This window comes from Cyclopterus lumpus, chromosome 24 (genome assembly GCF_009769545.1).
Source record: "Cyclopterus lumpus isolate fCycLum1 chromosome 24, fCycLum1.pri, whole genome shotgun sequence".
Lineage (NCBI taxonomy): Eukaryota > Metazoa > Chordata > Actinopteri > Perciformes > Cyclopteridae > Cyclopterus > Cyclopterus lumpus.
This window is the reverse complement of record NC_046989.1, coordinates 7,016,795-7,042,183: the sequence shown is the minus strand read 5'-3', so window position 1 is coordinate 7,042,183 and position 25,389 is coordinate 7,016,795. Positions and strand designations below refer to the sequence as shown.

Genomic DNA, 25,389 nt, shown 5'->3' with positions numbered 1-25,389 from the left:
TTATGGAGTGTGTGTGGGTGTTTTGTAAAGAACATGATAAATGAATACATGGTCTAATACTGTCTGTATGATGTTTTTGTGTTTTAAGATCTGCTCCATCAGCAGCTGGGGTCATTCTTGACTTTCTCTCCTGGCCGCGACTGTGTCTGTGTGCATTCTTCACTGTGCACACTTGGGTGCATGCTCGCTCCCTCTCTCCCCATCCCTATGTAACCGGAGCCAACCCTCCCCTGTCAAAAATAAAAATCATTTGTCCGCTGCACGAGTGTGTCCATTAAAAATGCATGGTGGAGGGAGCTGGGAGCCGCTGGGGAAGAAAGCCGATACGTTGCTCTCCGGAAGGGCATCAGAATACCAAGGTGGACAAATGGCATCCAGAGAGAGAGAGAGAACAGGATGGAGGGTGAGGGTGATGTGAATGGGTGAGTAGGTGGGTGTGGTTGTTTTTTTACCCTCAGACAGCACTGTCTTAACATGCTGATGAAACTCAACTTGTGGGGTCTAGTGAAAGTGCCTCTCTCTCTCTCTCTCTCTCTCTCTCTCTCTCACTGACCCTCACACATACATATATTTAAAACCTATAGATCATCTATCACAGTGAATTTAAGGCAGGGATACAGGAGAAGATGCAACACACGTTTTAGGAGTTTAATCATGAAAAAAAAAAAAAAGAAAACTCAAATATATTATTTCCCGTGCAAAAGTATCACTCTCATCAAATATCACCAAAGGGGAATTTAAACTGAAAAATGACTGCGATCGATTCAAATTAAACACTCACCAATGAAATGACATTGAAACAAATATATTTACCTGACAAAATGCAAAATGTGCTGTTTTGATTGCTGGTACGGTTGGGCCTTTCGTGTTTTGCAGAAGCAAAAATATCTATGATGACACTGGAGGTGGAATTTTTTTATTTGATGTTCTTAAAACCTCAGATTATGCCTGATATTAGGTTATAATCTGCTCTGTGCCAACTGTAAGGGAGTTGGTGGACAACTGAATATCAAAATGTAGCTGACAGGAAATTGTGGGAGAAATACAGATGTAATCTGAATGAAGGCACAGCACTGTGTTGCTACAAAAAAATAACCCCTCTAGTGTTTGACCTTTCAACTGACTCTTATTGAATCCATTGGGTAAATAAAATAGGCTGTAACAGAAAAGTATTGAGTTTTGAGCAAGGCACAATTAAATAAAACCTGTATAATATTGAGGATAAACAAGGCCATTCCTGACATCCTCTTCCATGTTTGAGTTGTGCTGTTTTTTTACCTCCTGCACTCTACTGGAACAGATCAATTATCCACACAGGTATTGGATCACTTAATTTGCACATGAAATGAAGCGCCATATGTGAACTTTTGGTCCACTCTATGTCTGTATTTATTGGGCTATTTCTTTTATTATTAATGTGTTGCGCCTTTGTTAATTTGACTTTATGATTTTGATTTTGTGTTTCTACCACAAAAAAAAAGGGATGTCATTTTAACAGGTGTGCTATTTTTAAACAGAAAAACTATTTTTAAAACAGAAAAAAAAACTATTTTCAAACAGAAAAACTACAGTGGATATATTGAATGTCTTTCCTACTTTCTCTATCTGCCAGTCTCACACTTTTCTTCCTTTCCTTTGCTAAGTGTATTACAGTTTTCCTCTCATAGTGGCCTCTCAGGGCTGTCATTGGAAGAACGCTGCAGTTGTGAGCTGCGTAACTCCGCTCACCAGATAAATCTGTCATAATAGAGGCGTGTGTGTGTGTGCGTGTATGTGTGTGTAGGAATGAGTATGCAGAGATTAATGTTTTTTTCATGGTGTCAAGCCTGTGGCCTTGCATGCTAAACTCATTAAGAAAGTGGTTGATCAGAATATACTGTTACTGTCCAACACACTTTAGTTTAACTCTTTCATTAATAAGATAATAACTTATGAACATGTGGTCTCACATTTCACATTCACATTTCTTTGTCCTGCTAACTCTTTTTTGTATTCCACTGTGAACCGCTCTCTTGTGGGACTCACTGTTTTCTTTCCTTGGTCTTGTCCATCTGCTTTCTATAACACTGGGGCAGTCTGATCTAGTTTGCAGAAACCCCCTCTCCAAAATCTGACATTTATTCACGAAACAACCAAAATAGTCCCTTTTTTCCCCTCAACCAAATAACCCCAGTAAAAAAAAAAAACTGTCCCGGCCCTGTTTCAATAGGGTGGTCGAATCTGGACCCAATTAAAACGGGGACCCCCTAAATTTCCTTCACACCCAGCTTGAGGAAGACCCCAGATTAGAGGAATATTTTCCTTAATGCCGACTTTACTTTTTGCGGAATTCCTTGGGATAATAATTGAGCCCATGTGTGCTCGGTATTCCGAGGTGTTCCCGTCTTGTGTGTGGATAAAAATGGCGTGTTGTTACAGCCATCAGGGCGGGCACAGTTTTTGCCAAATGTTTTTTTTTTCCCCTTCTTCTTCTTCTTCTTCTTCTTCTTCTTCTTCTTCTTCTTCTTCTTCTTCTTCTTCTTCTTCTTCTTCTTCTTCTTCTTCTTCTTCTTCTTCTTCTTCTTCATCTTCTGAGTTTCCACCACAATCCTTGGAACGTTGTTAGGAATTAATAGAAGGGGGAAAAAAAAGTTTTTTGTTCAGATATCCATGTGGCAAGAGGCAAAAGCTTAATTGAGCTCAAATAAACAAAGTCACCTGTGAGTGATTTCAGCTTATAATGAGACACATGTTCGCTAGTTCTAATGTGCACACACACAAGGCCGCGTGCTCACATACACACTCGCCGCCTCAATTTGATAAGCGCTAAAACAGGTGTAGTGAAACCCCGCATATGTCATAGGCCTCAACGCAAACACCAGCTTTTTTGTCCAAATACACACGGTACGCAGACTCACCAAGGATTAGCCTCCGCTTCTCATAAACTCTGTGACTCAACAGTGAGAGCTTGTGTTCTGCTCCCCTATGCAGTGACCCATCATCCTACCGCTCCCTCTGGCTTTGTGAGTGCTCTGCTCTGACCGCGAATGAATAGCCACTTGTTCAATAAACCCGGAACGCTGCTTCGGTATCCTAGTTGTCTGCATAGTATTATTCTAAGTGCTTATATTAAGAAAACCATCAGGATGCCGTCTGACTCTCTGCTCCCTCGGCTGACGGTCCTCTCTACCTGTGAGTGGTCCGTGGCAATCTGTGGGAGTCTGACTTTGATTCATGTCTTCCTAATTGTAATAGACCTGAATCCTCTTAAAACAACATGTGGATAATTCTTATGCACACACGCACACACAGAGACACACACACACACACACACACACACACACACACACACACACACACACGCACACACACACACACACTCCACACACAGGTAATTGTGCCCACCTGGGAAAACATAATTTAGTCAGGCGCCCCTTCCTTCTACTAACACTGCTCTTACAGCACGGTGTGTGTGTGTGTGTGCGTGTGTGTCTGTGTGTGTCTGTGTGTGTGTGAATGGCTGACCTCCGTTACCCGTCATATGCTCCTTGATCCCAAATTGCATTTGACTATCAACACTCTAAGCCCTAAACCATCCAATTACAATACTGTATTATATTAGCTTAGCAGTTCAAGGCTTTGACCAAAATGAATGTGCTTCTCTGTGCAGACAAGCAGCCATGTTGCAGTTTAGTCCTCCATCTATAGTCTTCCACATATAAAATACATACTCAACAATATAATAATGGAAAAAAAGAAAAGTTGTTGTTGTTGTTGTTTCGGTTGTTTTCTTGTCTCCTACCTTGTACAATTACTGGCCTCTGTGTGCAGATTTGTCCATATATATGATTAGTTTTAATTATTGAAATGTAATCGCCAGAGTCTGTGCTGACAGCCACTGTGTTTAGGTCAAATTCCTTCACAGTCTGCTGAATGTACTTTCAGGCGACATAAATCTGTGTGTGCAAGCAAGTAATTCAAGTCTTAAGACACAAACAATTCACTGCGTGTGTGTGCGTGTGTGTGTGCGTGTGCGTGTGTGTGTGAGCTTTGATCCGACTATGATGAGTGACAGGCTACAGTATCACTTTTAAACTTTTAAACGCATCACAAGTCGTGTACAAAAAACAAAACAATATTTATTATATTACTTTAAGTGAATTTCTACTAAAGTCAGCAAAATAAAATACAAACCTGTATCTTTTTTTTTGTTGATCAACTTGAATTGATCAAATGTGTCAAAGTTTACACAATGAAAGGAGTAGAAAGAACCATGTGCATTTGAGATGAACTCCACTCAAATAGCAAAATGAAGCCGGACCAAGTTAGCTCAGCACAAAGACGAGAGACAGGGAATCAGAATCGGCCTCCCAGCACCTCTGAAACTCACAATTTATTATGTTGTATTGTTTTCTTTAACCATACAAAAGCATCTACATGTATATGATTTTAATTTAGCTTCTTTCTCATCAATAACTAACACAACATTAAACTGATTAATGATATTAAATATTATTCAAGGGGACTAGCCAGCTCTCTCGATAATGTTTTCTATTATTGTCAGGAGTTGGCTCTAACCACTAAATGTTACATGCCGGCACTTTCAAATGTACAATGGTGTCACGTTGACGTAATGACCCGGCCTTCGTTTATAGGTTCCTTGGAGAGTTGTTGTCACTATTATTATTATTATTTTAACAATTTAGTTTATGACCTCTGCTTATACGCAATTTGTTGGCCCCCTCAGTCGTAGAAGATGAACTGGAAAAAAGGTCAAACTGAGAGACAGCAGAGCCGTTATAGTATCTGCAGTGTTACCGAGAAAACCCACTTTAGGTCATTAGGTCAAATAGATGAAGTATCAAAGTATTGGTTCAATGATGTATTGCATGTATACATCCTTTTCATGGTTTCAGGGGACCCCAACTAAATGAAAAGTGTGCTCCATGCGGGGGAGCAAAACGGCTTTCAGCAACAAAAGGAATGAAGGAGACACAGAGGGATCGAGATGACTCCAGCAATGACGTAAAGGCCACACGTCTCACGACACCTGCTGTGCTCCTTTTAATAAGCACAAGCCGATGCCAACAATTACACACGCGGGCGCGCATGCGAGTATGCCCATAAACATGGGTAGGTGATCTGGTTAGGCCGTAACTATCTTTGGCATCTCCTCTGCTCTGGTGGCTGCTGTGCCAGGCCGCCATACCATCTGATTCAAATTGACACCACTAGCAGCTGTTCCTTAACCTCAGTCATGTTAGTGTATCTGGCTTTTTTTTTTTCTCTCTCTCTCTCTCTCTCGTTCTCTAATGCATGATGAGCTTATGGCTTTGCATACTCTTAAGCTACACATTGACGTCCAACAGTCATGATATCTAAAGTTCAAAATGGGGGCGGACCGGTCACAGCAGTCGGCACTATTTTACCAAAACACTTTTGAGTGATGCTTCCTCACCTCTACCTCATCTCCAGAGGGTCCACTTGTTGTGCTCCATTTAGTTGCTGCACCTTGTCATCATCTCACAGTGGCCATAAATCCTCAAAGATCTATGCGACGAGTCATTATTCATCACTTCTCCCTCCCCTCTATTTCATGCCCTTATTGCTTTCGTTGACGTTAACAACTTTTCATTATAGGGGATCCTCTGCTGCCCTCTACTGGTGGCAATAGATGCTGTTAGCAGGTTCCTGAAAGGTATTTTTAGAGGGTTTTTGTTCCTTTTGGGACTTACGTAAATAGTACGTGATGGACATTAGTGTGCCCTCTCAAACTATTATCTGAAAGCTATACATTTTTATTGTGCATTTAAACAAATGCCTAAACCCGATGGGGGGACTGAGGCTGAGAAGCAGTTGGTAAAAAAGTTTGTGTTTATTCATGAATTGAATCCCAACCAGTCAACTGCCCAACACCTAAAAAGGATGTCTGTCACCAGTATTGTAAAGTTGTTATCTTCTGGTCAAAATGTTATGTAATATCAAGTCATTATGATAAATGCTTGTTATTTGAAACAATAATGATAATCCTCTCGACATAAAAGAAATGTTCCAAACTGGCACACAGATTGATAAAGAGAGACATGGGAGGACGTGGTGCTCGTAGAATTTATAGATGTTTCAGCCACAAAATATTCAAATAGAAGAAATGGAAAGTTTACTCTTTTTATAAAATTGCTTAAAACACTCGAAACCACTCGAGCCAAAGCCCTTCATAAGTATACATATCAGTACAATCCTAATCAATCACTCTATTGTTTAATATGGACTCAATAACAGACAGGAGGTATTAGTATTTCTCGATGTCTTGTTAGTTAGACTTTGAGGCATGTTATTCATAAACGTAGAACTTCAATAAGCAGACAAGGTTGAACTTAGTGCTGAAGCAAAATGGCTTAAAAACTATTTGTGGCCGTAAAGCTTTCCTCATCACTCACACATAGACGCAACATTAGAATTGCAAGTATATTTATACTCAACTAGCATTTTATTAATTCTTTCATGAGCTTTAGAAGCCCGGATAACTTTTTCCTCTCACTTTTTCCCACAATATGTAGTTTATTATCGATGTTTTGTGGCTCTCAAAATTGACATCAGAACCCCGAAAGATGCTATTTCTACTTGTGTATTTATTCAATTCATAACATATTGATGATGGACTCAAATCCAACCTCACAACAACACCTCCTCGGTGAAGCAGTGAAAGGAGTGTACCTTTTCATATTTACATCACACAAGCGAGGGCAGCATGGGTAGTAAATTATTTCATAACGGGAGATTCTTAATGTAACTACCAGACAAGAGCGTGTGATCTATGATAATGTAAACACTCAGTGCAGGCTGCAATATGCAATATCAATATAATACAATGTGGAACAATCTGTCCAAATTGATAAAAAAAAATGTATGTAGGAATGTATGAAAATATATTGCATTGGCAGACTCTCATCTGGGATGTTATAGGGATGCCTGGAGTTTCATGGTCAGGAACATCTTTGACCAGTAGATGGCAGTCTAAGGACTCTACGTGCACAGATGGTTGTGTTAGGGTGGGGCCCTGGGAGTCTTGGGATGGAAATGACATGTACAGTATATAGTGATGCAACATAAGAAATGGAGTGATCTGTTGCTTTTTGCAGAGGACTTGATGTGATAAAAAGACAGCTGTATATGTCTCTCTATTGGCTCATCTGTCCACTATTTATGTATAGACCGACTAAAAGAGATGTGGTAATGCACAGTATAAACTGTTGATTATAGCCTTCACACATTTTCTCTGCATTAACCACAGCGGCCCTGAAAAAACAGTCATGGCAACATACAGTAAGTGATCTGAGGGTGGATGGGAAACATGATGGGATGAGCTGGAATACGATGTGATTTCTCTCCTCCTTTTTCACATCACAGTTTGGGCAGCCGTCCAACAAAACAATTAGCAAGTATGGGAATCCCGGCCCTGCTCTCATGTGGACCCCTCCCTCCCTTCTCCATCTCTCTTCCCCTCTCTCTCTCTCTCTCTCTCTCTCTCTCTGCAGCTGGCCCCAAGAGAGAGGCGGCCAAGTTTATTTTCTCCACGGTGGTCCCTTTGAGGCGGCGGCGAGGCCCCTGCCACGCCGCCGCTGATGTATTAGGTGAGGGTCCTTGAAGAAATGTTGGTGGGACTCTTTTATTACTACAGCACTCAATCTTATTGTTCCCGTTAAAGGATACTTGGTACTGTCCTTTCCACATATAAGTAAACGAGTAAGTGTGATTTAAGTCATCCACAACCCTCCTGTTGTAGTCACTGAAAAGTAGCGATGAATAAAGCCAAGTTAGCAGCCTCAAAACTAATGTAAATATCTCCATGAAAAGACAGTTATATGTCTGTTGGTCAGGACCATGTGATGCTCTTTGAAAGTTCAAAAAAGCTCCTAAGTGACTTTAGCGATATTTTATTAATTTATTATGTATTATAACATGTCACTTTTTAAAAAATATAACTGAAATATCAAACACTAATGATGGTGGAATACAGAATATTGTTTTCAGTCAAACAGTCTTTTTGCTTACCATCGGTGTCAGATTAGTACATTTGTAAAACTAGTAATTTCTTAAAATACACTCAAAGTATCAAAAGTATCCCCACTCATTAGGACGTTGGTGCAATATTATGGGATTATCATTACAGGGGCGTTATTCTGTAAGCAGCTTGCTACCCTGAGGTCACTGGGGTGTGACATTTCTCTCTGAATTTGAAGGTTTTACTGTCGTGGTTTAAAATGTTTTTGTACTGTACTAAAATAATACGCTGGGATTATTTATGCAGATTCCTAGATGACATAAAGATGGACGATATTTAAATTGGACCACTTTTACAATAAAAACAATTATTTCTAATCTTGGCCGTAGACCTGCCTAACTATGATTGTAGAGAGTTACTTTTGTTGCATTTTGATCTATAACAATGGAACATAAAAACTAATCAAATGTTCTAGCTAAATATAAGTAAATAGTGGGGTATAGTGGAGGCTGTAACATTTACCTCTGTAATATAATGGTATGAAGCTACCATGAAATAAAAATAATAAGAATAAAATATAGGCTAAATGTCTCACATTGCCAAATAAAATCTTCTTTAAACGTCATTTTATATGAGTGCATTATTTTTTGCAGGATGCTTTCTTAAATAGTGAATGGACCATTTATGTTAAGAGAGAGTAGACCGATGTGAGATATATAGATATAAACAGAGAGGGGGTGAAAGGAGAGGGAATCCGTGGGGAAAAAAACGGAGAGAAGAAAAGAAAGAAAGAAAAAAGAGAGGGGACCGCGTGTCAAACCGCATCAATAACTGTCTGCGTGATGTAAACATATCGGTCATAACCCGGGCGAATTAAAACAACTGGTCTGGGCCGGATTACAGCTCAGCCCTCTGATTTTCTACACCTTTTAAAATGTCTAAAATTTCCTCTGCCCCCCAACAACACGCGCCGCTGCGCTCTTAACTTCTGATTGGCTGAATCCAAAAATCATCTATCAAATCAATGCACATCTGTGACAGTTAATACAACTCACACTCGTTTTGACACTAACTATTTTTCATAAATAAATGTGTGTTTACAGAAAGCTAATGCGTTGTCATTCATTTGCCCAGATGTTATAATTGAAATTAAATTAAACAATGTCGCCGATTAGAAAATGTGCACATGCAGTTTCTTTTTATACTTTTCAGGGCATTTATTTATCACTGAAAATGGCAGAAAGATCAACTTAATTTCGACTCGCATAAACTTAAAGAGCAATAACAGGCCTTTAAGGTTTCAAATCATCTTTGAAGGCAAACGTTTGTTGATGCAACGACAGCCACGTCCAGCGTTATCTTTTAGAAACAACAGAGTGACCTATCTGCTCTGACGCCTCGCTGGTGCTCAGCTCGTGCTATTGTGAAGGAGTGGAGTGATAAGAGAGGGGTTACGAGGTCAGAGCATTGGCCACACACACGGAAGTGACACAGAGAATACAAAAAACAAAAAACATTTAGCACACAAGGTGTAAAAGTGATACAAATATATTTTATATACATGTAATCTATACAATTTTTGAGACAGTGGACACGTTTCATGTGCACATCCATCCATCGTAACGCAGACGCCAAAAACAGGCCCGCAGGAGTAAAAAATGCATCTGCAGAGTATAAAAAAAAATTAAAAAAGCAAATGAAAGCAGGCGGTTTATCTTTGAACCAGCAAAGACAACGATATGTGACAGAATGCATTTAAATAAAATTCAACTTGTCTTTACGGGAACGAAGGAGACAGATTTATACTCTCTCCGTTATTCCCACTCAAAGTCTGCGCAGATGAGACGTTCAAGTCCGTCACAATCTTTCTTTCTTGCTTTCTTTCTTTTTTTGTTGTCTTGGATAATTATTGTCTCTATAAAAAAAATACAAAAAATACACTGCACAGATGAGTCCGCTTGGTTTCGTCAAGACGCCGTTGTTCCACATAACCTCGTCGTGCTCAGCATCTCCTTCAACTCGTTCTCCGGCTTACCAGCAACCATGAAAGGCCACGTCTGCGGACGGAAATACAGTCAGTTAGGACCAACAACAGAATCTTGGAATGTGAAGTCATCAAGCAATCAAATCGAAGTCAAGCAAAAGCTCAATTATATGTCAATTAATCACCTGCAGGATCAGGTGAACATAGTGAATTGTGGGCATGAATTATCTATTTATATGTATCATAAAGGTGTTTTTGTCTATCTGTATCTCATATTTCTCGATACAACATTGCACATGGTTATTTGGAGATATGTTAGGCTATGATATTTGCTATTGCACAACTTTTAAAGATATTTTCATTTAGTGTCACTGCCGCTGCACTATTTAGAAAAATGGGCCTATAGGCCCATTTTTGGTCTTTGGATTCATTATGCCTCATAAAAGGGGACACTTTCAGTCAGATTTTTTTGTACAGTCAGCATGAATTGTTTCCCCCTCGCGTGCACCTGCTTCACACAGCTATCACTTTGGTACCACAAGGCCTACAGCAGGAGTCTGACACTCTGGTTAAAATCATCAGACATCTATAAATTCCAGTGGCGTAGCCTTGAATTTAAAATAATGCTAATATTATAAATCAAACAAACTATCACAAAGCTTTTATAACAACATCCGATTAATTCAAACGTCACTTTAACTGTCCCTCACTCAGAATTGTTTCTACGGGCTACACTTCCAATGGGTTCCCCCTCCACTTTATCCCTCATGCTCACCAGGTTAACGGGATGGATATATCCGTTTTCATATTTGTCGTTGGCCAATATCTGGCGGAGGTGCGCGATGTAACTGGACGCCAGGCGAAGTGTGTCCAGTTTGGAGAGCTTGGTGTCCGCTGGTACCCAGGGTAAGGTCGTCTTCAGCCGGGAGAACGCTTTGGACAGGACGCGCATCCTGGCTCTCTCTCGGGCGTTGGCCGCGTTTCTCTGCCCGTGCTTTCCCTCCTGCTGTGCCACACCCTTGGGTGCCGTTTTCCGGGACGCTGTTTTCCGTTTCTTGCCCGGCGCGTCGTCTGCGCATGTGCCCTCGCCGTTGGAGCTCTCCTCCGTACTCTCGTTGGAGTCTTTACCGGAGGAGCCAAACTTCAGGATGCCGTCCAGGAGCTCGTCGTCGACGTCGCTGAGAGACCCGGTGGACATGGTGAACTGTCTCCGACTGCAGCGGCCTCAAAACATGGGAGCGGGGCGCTGAGGCTGGACAGGAATGAACAAGGGGGATCGAACACACGCCTTGGAGATGTGTTCATCAACGGGAGGAGAGCAGAGAGGAACGGACTTTATATCCTTATGGCTAGAGAGGGCGTTACCTCATGCTGGGAGGAGACACCGGTGCTGATCCAACATGCAGGTTCCAGGAGCCCCAGTAAAATGCAGAATATATAGTTTATTTTAATTTCATTTGAAGTATTCACACCCTGCTGAAAATTGCAGAGAGATTAATTAATTAGGCCTACAGAATCGTTTTTTTTTACATAATGAACCCTTTCAAGAGCTTCAAGGGGGCCTGAACTTCACTTCGTGAACTACATCGTATTAAGGGCTCAATCTGTAATATTAAAATCGTTTTACCTTTGTCCATCCCGACAAATATTACTGATTTAAAACATTGTGATATCTTTTTAAAGTGGAGGCAGGGTCCATTTTTTATGCAGCTTTAAAACCTGAAGAAAAATGACGTGCACCCTCTTATGATATTATACGCTCAACCTGACAATTAAAATGCCAAAGTATTTGCTATTAGCCTTTTTTCCACTCACAGGGCCACGTAACTTTCAGCACATCTTGCCAGTTAACAGGATAAAGTGCAAGGACAAGGGGGTGTCACGTCTCAAATGGCAAACTGGCGCCTTGGTCCCCTCTGATGTAATGGATACCCGGCATCCACAATCCCCTGTTTGGCCTTCCACATCATTCCGCACCAATGCTCCATGCACGGGTCCACCCAGGGCCAAGTCCGACCAACAAGTCTCTGAAGATGGTTTAAGTGGAAACCATTGGGTTGCACAATGGAAAATACGGATGACAATCATGTGCATCTTGCAGACTTATTTTTGTATATATATAAATTGTTCAATGTCTCAGATCTCTCTTGCTTGGATGCAGGATTTTGTGTGTGCGCGTGCATGTGTGTGTGTGTGTGTGTTTATGTGTGCATGAGGGCTTATGTGAACCCAACCACAGCTGAAGCGTGTGCACGGATGAGAGGTGTGTCTCTTGAGAGCTGACCTTTGACCCCTTTGCTTCCGGTGTCACAGTGCATCTGAACAGGCACCACCACTACGTTTTTAACCTCTGGAATTTACACAATACAGAAACGCACTTAACGTGGAGTTGCATTTCCAGTTGGAAATTAGTGACATCTTAAGAAGAATGGATATTAAAAAATCCAAAAGAGGAGAATGCAGTTTGGAAATGCGTTCACAGGACTGATATTGCAAAGACACATAGCAGACGAAAGGAGAGGGAGAGGAATAGATAGGTGAGGGGACACAGGGAGAGGAAAGAGAGGAAGGCGTGGGCTTAATCTCCTGGGTGGGCTGGAAATCAAAGCACTTTGTGGAAAAGTAATAATAGAGTCTGCTAGATTGATGATCACCTCTGAGATACATGGATCATGAGAACAACAGAGAAAGTCAGGGAGAGGCAGACAAACTAAAATAGCTCACGAAACAGAGCATGGCCCTGTACCTCCCCCGTGTGCGTCAATAAAACACAGACCCTGATGTAATTCCATCAAAACTATATCATACTTGCAAAAGCTAACGGCTCTTCGTGTGAATGGCAAAAGGGAATGTCGGCTCAGTGTTTCGGGGAAACCTTCTCAGTGCCCGTTTTCCCTCCAGTGACGTGAGGCAACAGGTGGAGAGGGGGGGTTAGTGAGAAAGATGGGGAGAGAGAAAAGAGAGGGGACCCTGACAGTTATGGAAGGACGGGCGGCTAATTAGCCGTTTTTTGGTCAAAGGTTAGGCTGGTGGTGTGATGTCACCACGAAGGGACGGGTTCCAGATGTTGCTTGCAGGGCCACCGAGGGGGACACCTGATGCCTCGGGTCATTATCATTTCTCTCTCTCTGTCACACACACACATGCACGCAGACACCTTCGTTGAATGCATATATGTTGAGAATTGGTGGAGCTACCATGGGAAATTGTTGTGGGGATGTCCTTCAGGAGAAAAATTAATATTGTATCTGTGATGACAGTGATAGTGATTGGTTCAGGTGCGCCTGCTGGACCCACGAAAGAGAGTCGGCTAACGCTCGCTAGACTCACTCCTCTCCAAGACATGTGACAACAAAAGATTACAAGCTCCTCGAAGGCCGAGCTACTGTTTCCGTAAGTATGTCCATAAAAGATCTAATGTCATTGTTTCAATATTCCATTTGACTTGTAATAAGAGTCTCAACATTGGATTAAAATAAATGGATTGAAAAGGGAAGATAATGGGGTAAAGAGATACATTTGGAAATAAAAAACAAGGAACATCTGTAATTGATTGTCTTCACTGTCACATGAGGTAATCAACAGTGCTCTTATTCCCAATATTTAACTTGTTTATGAAGATTGATATTCGGTATAACTTGATATTCTCATAGTCAGACTTCACTTTCACAAAAACTTTTTTCATTTTCTTTCCTCACCGAATCTTTCCGACATTAACTAAAAAAGGCAACAAGTAAAAACACAGCAGAGAGGAACAGCTGAATAATGTGAGAGAAAGAGAGCCTACCCTGAAGCTAAATATTATTTTATTTATTGACAAAACATTCCACTTGTATTTTACTATGATTTATAATCGCAGAAATAAAAACAAAATTGCTAAAAGTCAAAAGTAGGTGGCTGTAGAAAACAGAATGAGAAGCTGTAATCTTAGAGTGAGCTTTGGGGTGAGAAAAACATCATCCATCTATGTCTAGGCACTCCAGTTCCCTGTCCCTTATCACAGCCGTATACTCCCCCAACACACACACACACACACACACACACACACACACACACACACACACACACACACACACACACACACACACACACACACACACACACACACATTCACCAACACACTTGGTTTCCGCCTCAGTTCAAGTACCTCTAAAAAGAAGAAGAATAATCAAAGTAAAGCAACTAAAAGAGAGGTTGCAGAAAGTACAGCGGGGCGTGGAGAAGGCAAGGGGGGGGGGGGGAGAAAGGATGTGATGGACAAACTAGGCAATAAGAGAGAATTATGAAGATGTTTATGGGGGTGGGAATATTACATTATATTTCAAAAAGACTACAATCCTTTGATATTCGGTGACAGGAACATCCGGAGGGAGGAAAACAGTGATCCTGCAGATCAAGACTGATATTCTGTCACAGTGTCGGTTAATGACCTGCAAGTCTTGTCTGTAGAGTATGAGGGAGTTGGAGTGTATTGGTCCCTGGAATGTGTGCACACATTATCCTCATGACTGTGTGCATCTGTGGGAAATGTATTGGATTTCACGATACATGCGATGACGGATGAGAAATTGTGTGATGTGTTTTGGATAATGTAAGAATCAGTAACATACTCCTGCAGGGCGGCGTAACTGTTTTTCTTCTCGCCTCACCGACCAATCAGAGGACGGGACAAACGCGCTGAAATGACCATCACAAACCTGGGATGTTGTCATCGCGCTCAAAGACGTGGTATTAGCCTGAATAAAGTCCAAGACTGGTGGACGTTTTCAAACTTCGCAATTCTACCGTCACAAAAAAAGATAAATAATCATAAACACAAGTTATTAACTGCCTGTCTATGTGTAATTGCTGATATTGACATTGGAGATGTTACGTATGGCCAAACTCAAATGGTCGAATGTGGATAACAGAACACACTTTCCTTTAAATCTAAATACATCTGTCCTTTAAAGCATTCATGGATTATTGCTACAAAAATGAAAAAAATAAGTCATTAAGTGAAGAATAAAAACAAAGAGTTAAAGGAACAACATTTTTTTTCTTCATTTTTGCCCAGTTGTTGCATGAAGTGGGCACACTTGTCTGTTTTGGGGAGGTGTTTCAGACCAACAAGAATCTGACATGCACTTTCTTTTACAGCATACTGACCCCTTAAGAGGCAACACAAAAGTTGTCTTTCGCCAAACTGCAACACAGCCCCTGACCCCCCAAAGCCCTGTTTTCCACTTGACGGCAAGGTCGTTTTCAGATTTATGTCCAGTCCTACAGTAAGGCTCAGTTTTTAGGAATACAAAATCCCTGTGGATGGAAGGCCAAGAATGACAAAAAAAGGATGCTCCCTGCAGAGAGTTTTCACTTCCTGCATACAAGTTGAATGGAGAGTGGCATGTAGAGGCTTTGCGACGAGTTCAAAATGTTCCAACTTCAGCAACATGTGGGTCTTCATGAATTTGTGCCATAAATGCAGAAACCGGTGGGAAATAGCAGGAAGAAATTGTGTATTCTGATGAGTTCTTGGATTAGTCAGAAGCTGAGCTGAACACAAGCACACAGGCTTGTTGTCAGTCTGTAGGCGGCACATTGGCTGCTTGGTGCAAATAAACACAAAAAGCACAGTTGACATGCAAAATAATTGTCTTTCTGATCACACCTTTAGAGAGCTGTTCTTCTATACTTAAAGCTTCTTTAAAGCCTTTTCTAAAGAAAAGAGGACACGTCAAAGACAGACAGATGGAGGTCAGTAGCAAGTCAACCGTGGGAAAGAGGAATAGAGAGAAACCGAAAAAGTAAAAGACATTAACAACATCTTGGTCCGAATTTGTGGCAGAAATGTTAAACAGGCACTGCTTCATTGAAGGCTGGGTTCAAAATACACACACGTACGCACGCACACACACACACACACACACACACACACACACACACACACACACACACACACACACACACACACATACACACACACACGTACACACACACCGTTACTTAAGTTGTATTGGCTTGAACTTGAATTGGCAGAGTGCCCAAAGTGGCCTGTCGGAAGTAAGTGAGACGCGATGCAGCTGCAGTTTGAGTGTGTTTGTGTGTGAGGCTGAGCTTGTGTGCTGCTACAGTATGGCACTGTTGTAACCTCTGTTGCAACCTCTGGTCTCACTTGTGGCCTGGTGATCGGATGCACAGATAAAACAAACTGTGTGTGTGTGTGTGTGTGTGTGTGTGTGTCTTCACTTGTCAGCACATGGGCAATAGGGCAGTGCAGGACAGTGCCGGGTTTCAGAGGCAAAGCTCTGGTCTCTGTCACTGTGATTGAGGCTACAGTTTATAAACAGAGACAATGGACACTGCTGAGGTTTCTATCTCACACGGTTTATACGTGTGTGTGTGTGTGTGTGTGCGGTTTGATCCTCCGACAGACCAGAACTCCCAGCACCCTACTAAATCCTTCACAGCAGCCATTTGTCCTCCTCACACCCCTCCTTCCTCCACTGTCCCCACTACTAACTCCTCTTTCTGTTGTTGGATGTCTGGTCACCTCCGTCTAGACAAAACAAATAGAGTCAAAACAGTTTAGAAAAAAAAACAAGCTTTTCCCGGCCAAGATGCAGCCACACACTCAACCCGACTCAAACACTATTACCTGTACTGTTAAGCGGTATAAAAGCAACGGTAAACTGAGATGTGTTGTTGTTTGCATCCCAGGTGGCACACAATCATCAGTTGAAAACCTGTGTTTTTAATTAATTAATTCATGTTTGCTTTGAAAGGAATTGTCAATATGTCATTCAGAGCATTTTAACACCATTGCCTCCACACGGTTCTCAGCTCGGCCACCGCTATAAGCCCGCTGGCTAGAAACTAAAGCTGTGTTTATACTCGAGCGTGGCACCACGCCGCGAGCATCAACAGCGGCGTTCGTGCTCGACGTGCGGTTCGTTGCACTATTCTCAGAAATACAAACACAATGCACTGTGAAGACGCACACACTGGTAAAAGGCCTTAAACCGACCTTCACAATGGCGAGGATGAATTTGAATCAACTGTAAAGTTTCATAAGGGTCAACGGCGTTATCAGCGTTAACCGGCACGCACTAAAATCGGCCTATAAACAAAGCATAGATAAACACGGATTACAACACACACAGAGGAAGAGCAACATGCTCTGCTCAGGACAACTTTACACTGCACATAGTTGTTAGCTGCTACATTGATGCTCCGACTCACAGATATAGAACCTTTAACAGGTTGGTCGCGAGTTTTTTAAACAGTTTTTTGCATGGCTGCCTTTTGTTCCACAGGACAATAAAAGCAGATTAAACATGTTAAATAATGAGAGTTCTTTGGGACATTTCCAATAATGCACACAAAGAATCGTCATCATTTCAGTTCATCTTAAACAAATGACAATGCTATGTAGTTCTATAAAATCTGGTGTATATTGCGAAGATACGAGATTGTGCCTTTGACTCGTGTGCTATCATTTCATGGAATTACAACTAAGATTGAAAAGGTTAGAAATCCGGTTTAAATGTTTTAACTTATTGTTAACAAGAATTGCAAAGTTTAAAACTGAGATTTGAACGTCTATAATAACTACCTCGTACTCCAGATGTGTGGTGTAACTTATGCAATGTTACAAAGCGGCTAACAGAGGTTCAACATTACTTTTAGAGATCGCATTAAAGATTTAAGATTAAAGGGAGGATTGCGAAGACAACTCATTCAAGTGTTTGAGTAAATTGTATCCACAGTACAGTTTATGTATTACATTTCATATCTCTCTATCTCTGTAAAAGCAGGGGGATATAAGGTCAGGATTATCATTACACACACCTAATTATCTGTGTAATGCTGGACCGTCACTGATATTATTCACACCTGATTACTCAGGCTGTTGTTAACATGGAGGGCGATGATGGAGAGGGATGATAAACAGTGCTGCACCCTTATTGGCTGGATCAGGTTCTCTGCTTTGATCCTCTTCCTCCTCATTACTCAGGGGGGGGGGGAGGGGGGGGGGGGGGGAATGAGTCGCTCGGAGCGACAGGTGTGTGTGTCTGTTTATATATGTGGACATTTTTTTTTTTTCTGCATTGTATTCATTATCAACATTTTTACTCCTGACACATGTTTGAAGTGCAGCACACTTATATTTTATTTTGAGAAAAAAAAAAAAGTATTTCTTTTCCCTGCACATGAAATGATCTCATCACATCATATCTCAGTGGTCCGGTTAGCTCATAGTTGCACACTCGCAAACAGACAACTGACACACACACACACACGCACACATACGCCCACTCTCTCTCTCACACACACTGATTATAACTTTCTATGACAGTGGTAATTACTGTAGCTCACTGTGCAAAGGGAGACAGAGTATTATCAGACCCCAGGAAGAGAGATATGAGCAGTCCCTAAAGGCATCACTCTGAGAGTTGTGTTTTTTTGCATTTATGTGCATTTCTTTACATGTGTGTGTATGTGTGTGCGTGGGTCTGTGTGTGGAGGGGGGTGTTAGTCTGCTCTTGTCCGAATGAACAAACTCCAGGCTTGAGTAAGATACACCCACATAACCTGCCGATATCTCCGGATAAACCATCCAGAACTGCTGATAGCCAGGGTGTTAACTGCCCCAGATGCAGGAAAACCTCTGCCTTCCTGGGCAAAGACATTACGCTTCTCCCCCTCCTCCCCTGGCTGCCTCCCTTCCAGTTTACAATCTCCCTCCAGGTCCCACAGGGAACCGTCGCCCCCACCAGGCCCAGGATCGAGGCTCCTCCTAGGCTACTCCACCGATACTCCCCTCCTCCAGGAGCGGGCCTGGTGTACAGGGAGGGAACATGTACAAATATTTGACTTACATGTACACACAGCCTCACACTGTACATGAAAGGAAAGCCAGGGAGAGAATATGCAACAACACATTTCCAACACTTGTGTAATATGAACATGAAAAGCTATCGGTTGTATTTATGACGGAAAGGTCGGGAGAAGAAAAACTAAAAGGAAGACAACGGGATGCGTAATTAAGAAAGGAGCGGACTTGTGGTGTGGTGTGTGTACATGTGTGTGTGTGGATATGTGTGCGTGGGAGATTAAGGTAGCTGACCTTTGAAGCACCTTCTCACATCTCATTTCAACCTAATCTGCGTGTGTCAGTTCTCCCATGAGATGCAGACATAATGCTACCGGAGGCTAACAGGAGATGACTATGAGGTGAGATGTGAGTTGTGATACAAAAATCCCCTGACACACACACACACACACACACACACACACAAACACACACACACTTGTCTGCTTCCTGCCTTGAGACTTAGGTTCAGGGGATCTTAACGGTCCCTTGAGATTTTATGTTGTGTGTGTGTGTGTGTGTGTGTGTGTGTGTGTGTATATTAGCTCATTAGTGTGTGCATGTGTTTGTTTGTGTCAGTGTGAGTGTGACCCAAGCTCCGGTGCAGCTAACAGACAGGTCCACTTAGTAGCAGAGGACAGACACAACAGCACCTCACCTTTACGGAGTAACCACAAACAGATGGTGACCTCTCTACTAAATGTGGGATTTCATTATTAGGTTATCATGCTGAGTACAGAGCACGTTTGTGCATATTTCTCTGACCACGCCACACCTGCATGCATTTGAGGAAACTCAGCACAAATATGCTATATTGTTGCCAGATGGACTGACATTTTAAACTCTATATCTGCTGACTTTGTGTCACAGCGAACCCAGACACTTTGCGTCCGACTCATTGTAGATTTATGATGTCAGCAAAACACGACGTTCAGAAAATCACGGTAGAAATGGTAGTTCATGAAAAATTAACGAGGCCTGATTTATATAATATAGCGATAATATAGCTACTCTTATGAATTTATTTGACTATCAAAATCGGTGTATATAGGATTCAGGGGCACTTGTGTGCCAGGCGTGTAGGTGACCTAGTGTGAATGCATTTCGATATTTTAAGATGATAATGATACCACTCTTTGTTTGCATCTAGTGGCTAAAAAAGAAGGAAGATTGTCACCGGATGACCCTTCACTTCCAGGTCAATCGGAAGAGCTGATGCACAGGGATTCTTTGATAATTAGCTTTTATAATTATGAATGTGAGACACCCTTTTCCCTTGTCACATGCTTACGATTCTGTCCCCCCAAAACTGATTGGGTGTCATTACCAAACACTCAGAGAGAACACAGGACTTTCAACCAGCAGACCGCTAAACGTTGTTCAGTTGATGAGAACTTGTTGGCCTGTGGACTTTTAGAAGTTGACATGCAGACTGAGTAGCGCTTGAATTTGTTTCGTCGTCAGTAAAATTCAAAATTTCTTCCCGCTTTCCTTTATTTATTATTATTTTGTGCACTGTGTTTATGTGTATTAATCTCAATCACTCCTGCGGCCTTTCTTCTGTTTTTTTTGAGAAGGTTGTTTGTGGTTGCTAAGAGGTGTGATAGAAACAATGCCATTAATCTCACATTTCTTTACATTGCTTTATCCACACATGTGAATCTTATTTATTTCTTGCTCATCCTCTCCCTTGCACACTTTAGCAGGATATCTCTGTCACTGTGGTGTATCAGCTGTTGTCCAGCTGTTTGATATGTATTTACTGTTTGGCTTATTTATTTGATAGCAGTAGTCTGCATCTCAAGAGGTGAGAAGTGTGTGTGGGCCTGTTTGTGTGTGCTTGTGTGTGTACTTATCATCATCTCTATTGACTTTTAACAGTTAACAATTTGCCGGTTAACGATTTTATTTTGCTTTAAAACTCAACTTCATATCTACTATTTTGTTGATAAATAAATAAAAAATCCTTGCTCACTGTAAAATATGTAAAATGTAAGTGCACAGTTAATTAATGGCAAAAACTTTAATTACTATCACAGCAAGTTGTTGTGTAATTTTTACCCCCAGTAAATTACAATAAAATGTCAGCTGTATACTGTGACTTCACAGCCATCAGATATGATGTAGCAATATGCTGTATCATTACTGTAAGCGCAACTAAAACTGATGCGCTTTACTGCAATACTGAAAATATGACTGTAAAATACTTGATTTGACTTATACTTGACATTTTACTTTACTGTACTGACAAACCTAAAACATGAACTTTTTAAAAGCCCTCTCAGATTAGTTGATAAATGCATTGCCACACAGCTATGAACGGGGCTGTTTTCCGTCTCACGGAAAGTTGACTTTTAAGAGATACGTGGTTCTCGCAGGTCAGCGTTGCTCCAAACATATGAGGATGTTATGATGCATTGCTGGGGATTAAACTACCCAACAGTATAGTTATAATTAAGTAGTACAATTCAACATACACAATAATTCAGCTGTAACATGAAGCCAAGAACATCATACATTACACTATAATATGTAAAACAAACTTAACTTACTTTTAGTTAAGTAAGGTTTCAAATGCAGGACTTTTATATATATATTCACAGTCTAGTACTCTTAAATGATTGTATTACTTTGTCCAGCATTAAGTATAGCCATCTATGTTAAAGTAAAAATAAAGGTTTATCTGGAGGCATCTGGATCTTTCCAGGACTGATGATGCCTCACTCAGTTTTTCCTGCTTTTCTCCTCCACTCTTTCTTCTTAGTTTGGAAAAAAACAAAACACAGAACAGATCTATCAGCGAAAAGGTGGTCCTTATCTATCTCTTTTCCCCTGATGCTAATTAAAGATAATAAACCTTCCACATCATTTCTCTGCAGCTCCAAACTCACCGTCACCTCTGCTCCTCCAGCACCCACACTCACATGGCCAGATGGGGTGAGGACACACACACACACACACACACACACACACACACACACACACACACACATACACGCACACACACATGGTTGTTGGCTTTCCCTGAGGTAGCAGGTGAAATGTGTGTTTAAATAGGCCTTGAATGATATAATGTAGGGCTTTTAAATACACAACGTTACATCTTTACACTCTACATCTTAATGCACACACACACACACACACACACACAGAGATAAATTGTATCGTATGTCTAAGTTTAAACCTCTCGTTTATCTTCACGCCACGCCTTAAACACAGGTGTTTGGAGAGCTTACAGTTGAGTTTAATGCCAGATATCATGTAATGTTCGAGTCCTCTCGTTCACTCTCACACACACAATAATTTCCCACAGAAAATTCCCCCCCTACTTGACTTATCACAAACACACAGACTCTACTCAAACATGTCTTTTCTCAGCTCGGTCAATACGCAGATATTTATTTAGCCCAGAGACACAGAGTCTCATGAGCAGACTGGCCCTGAGATTTTTATTGAGCAAGAAGATAAAAAGACGAGTTCTGCTCTGTGTCCATTAGGGCTCAAATGGCCAGAAGATCGTCTGATGAAATGGAATAAACTGTTGTGGTTATCTTCCCTGCTGCTGCAGTGGAGGGGAGCCAGAGAGAGGAGGAGGGGGACCACATACGCACTCTCACAAAACTACACGTTATTACACAGACGCAAAAAAACATTCTCACACACACACACACAAATCTACCCCTCCTTGGTATTGCCCAGGTCTGTATTTATCCCTAACCATAACAGAGCAGGCAGATAATGGCTGATGGGACTGTCGTAAAAATAACCTGGCACACGTCTGTTTGGATTAACCTCGTCTCCTCACTCTCTTTCCCCTTCTCGATCCCTCCTTTAGGTTTTATTGCTATTTTCGTTTCCTACCTTTACTTTGATATTAATCCATCCATATATCTCCATATATCTTTCTATCTATCTATCTATCTATCTATCTATCTATCTATCTATCTATCTATCTATCTATCTATCTATCTATCTATCTATCTATCTATCTATCTATCTATCTATCTATCTATCTATCTATCTATCTATCTATCTATCTGTCTACACAATTCACACCAAAATGTCTATGAATAATTCCTTTTCTTTTTGCTCCATTACTATTATGTTGTATATTTATTTTGGAAGAGTCTTATCAACAGAAAAAGAAACATGGGCTTGTTTTCCCTCTAAACTAGCCTCTTTGTTTGAGTAAGATATAGAATACTTGTCCAAATATATTAAAAACTGAATCCGGGGTGGAAAGAATGAGATAGAGAACCAGGAAATGGCGTGTATCATCACAAGCACTTTCCTATAGTGAGTTCAAACTGCACCCACACACATTCACACACACACACACACACACACACACACACACACACACACACACACACAATTAATACAATGTTGAAACAATAAAACCATATTGCATAATACAATACATGTATTAAAAATAATGATTTACATATCCAGTAGATCGAAAACAAAACGTGCATTCATTTAAAATCTTATTTCTGGCCAACTGTTGAATGTAAGTCCAATATTCACTCTTTAGCTTTGTTCTGCTCACCACTAACTCCCGAGGGAACTATAAGCGCTTCAGCTGCTAAACGCTCCGCTATGTTCACGAGCTAGTCTCTGGTTGGTGGTGGGAAGTCGAGAGGGAACCAAGTCGAAGGCCTGAAAACCCAAAATATGACCTGTAAGACACTCAAGTATCACTCTGTGGAACTAAGGGGAAGCACAGAGGCTATGAAAGTTATCCGTATGTTTGATGCATGTCACATGTACAAATAAGCTCCAGGTAACCCACGGGTTGCCAGCCGCACCAAACAGGAGTCAAACGAAGTTACCAAGCTGGCCATTAAAGAGGCACATACATTTCCATATATTTATTTATTCAGCCTTTTATTAGCTCATTTAATTTGTTTTAAGCCCTGCCAATCTATTTGCAGTCTCGCTGTTAAATTAAATTAAATTAAATGTATTTGGAGAGCCAAAAATACCAATTCACACATCGTGGCTTTACAATCTGTCCAGCACAACATCCTCTGGCATCGGAAAAAAAAAGTCCCCAAACCACTCTCATCAATCGACATATGGAATCTGTTTCTTACAACAACAAAAAACTCTAATAAACCAGCAGCCCAGCACCAAACAGCAGATAGAGAAAGTTAAAGTGGCTGTTTGATCATCTAGCAAGCTATAAGCGTGGGTTCCTTCCGGGTTCTCAGGCTTCCTCCCACAGTCCAAAGACACGGAGCTCAGGTTAAATGGAGATATTACAATTGCAGGTAGGTGTGAATGTGAGCGTGAATGGTCTGTCTCTATACGTGCCCTGCGGTAGACTGGAGACCTGTCCAGGGTGAACCCTGCTAACCCTGATGATAGAATGGAATGTTTTCGTTAGTGTATAATCAAGCCCCCCCGGTGGCCAATACCTGATTGATGAGGCAAAAATAATTTAAGAAGAAATCCCAGATCACAATCATTCCCAAATCAAATAAATTCTTCTTTAATAGCCAAAAAAACCTCAATGCCGGAGCGGCTGACTTGTTAAGATGAACATTCCCACCATTAAAACCTCTGTGTTATCCTGGATGTCCCTTTTCTCTGAGTCATGTTTCAATGAAACCGGAAACAATTATGTTGAAAACCAACAACAAGACAGTTGATAACTTGAGTAAACTCTCTGAACCCCGAAGGAGGACATCGTAAGCCTGTAAAATGTTGATCCTCGTGTCTGATGAGAATGGGAGGCCAATATTTTATATCCTTGTGGAGGACGGGGATACAATATATCTGACACAGCTTTATTGGCTTACTCTTTAATGACTTCCTGCACATGAGGCTGAAGGAGACAGAGGGAGTCGAACTTGCTAAAAAATCTTTCTTTTTTTGTACTCTTTCTTTTTTTGCTTTTGGACTTTCTTTGAACTATTCATGCTCTTTCCTCATTACCTGCTTGGCTCCTCACGCCGATGGCTGATTCCTCATTCGCTTCACTCTATCTACGACGTTCATCGTCATTTGGAGAGACTGTAAAGTAAATGCCTCTTCAACATGATAAGTATATAACCCTGTCCATGTATTCCTACGTGTACACCTCTCTCTCTCTCTCTCTCTTTCTGGATGGCTAAGATGGGGTTACTAATGAGCACATGTTCTGATGATGAAGCCTTTTTCCAAGAATTTCTTCCCCCAAACGCCCGTGGCCTTTGGATGACTCCCCAAGGAGACCATTAATTTAGATATCAGTGTGTGTGTGTGCCTGTGTGTGTGCATGTGTGTGTGTGTGTGTGTGTGTGTGTGTACATCTGCGTAGGCATTTGCTTGTGTGCGCATGTTGCTCACACATAAGTGGGAGATCTTTGTTGCCTTGTTTTATGACACACAAACACAAGTATGAGCAAAAGCAGATTAATTAGAGTGTGTGCACATCGGCAAACATGCAACAATTATCGCACACGGTACAAAACAAAAGTCCCAAGCTCTTTGCTGCTCAAGCACAACAACCCATTATCACACACATATTCCCCCTTCCTATCATCATTCTGCACCTTCACCCCGACTCGCTCCCCAAACGCCACC

At 41.3% G+C, this 25,389-nt stretch overlaps 1 protein-coding gene across 1 annotated transcript; it reads right to left on the bottom strand.

The window, feature by feature from the left end:
* Window positions 1-9,948: 9,948 nt before the first annotated feature.
* On the bottom strand, window positions 9,949-11,163 carry tcf21 (transcription factor 21). The gene is made up of 2 exons (XM_034527995.1): window positions 10,741-11,163; window positions 9,949-10,038 (listed from the first exon to the last, which is right to left on the bottom strand). Exons 1-2 carry the CDS (start codon window positions 11,161-11,163, stop codon window positions 9,949-9,951), a joined length of 513 nt encoding a protein of 170 aa, XP_034383886.1.
* Between the last annotated feature and the right edge of the window lie 14,226 nt (window positions 11,164-25,389).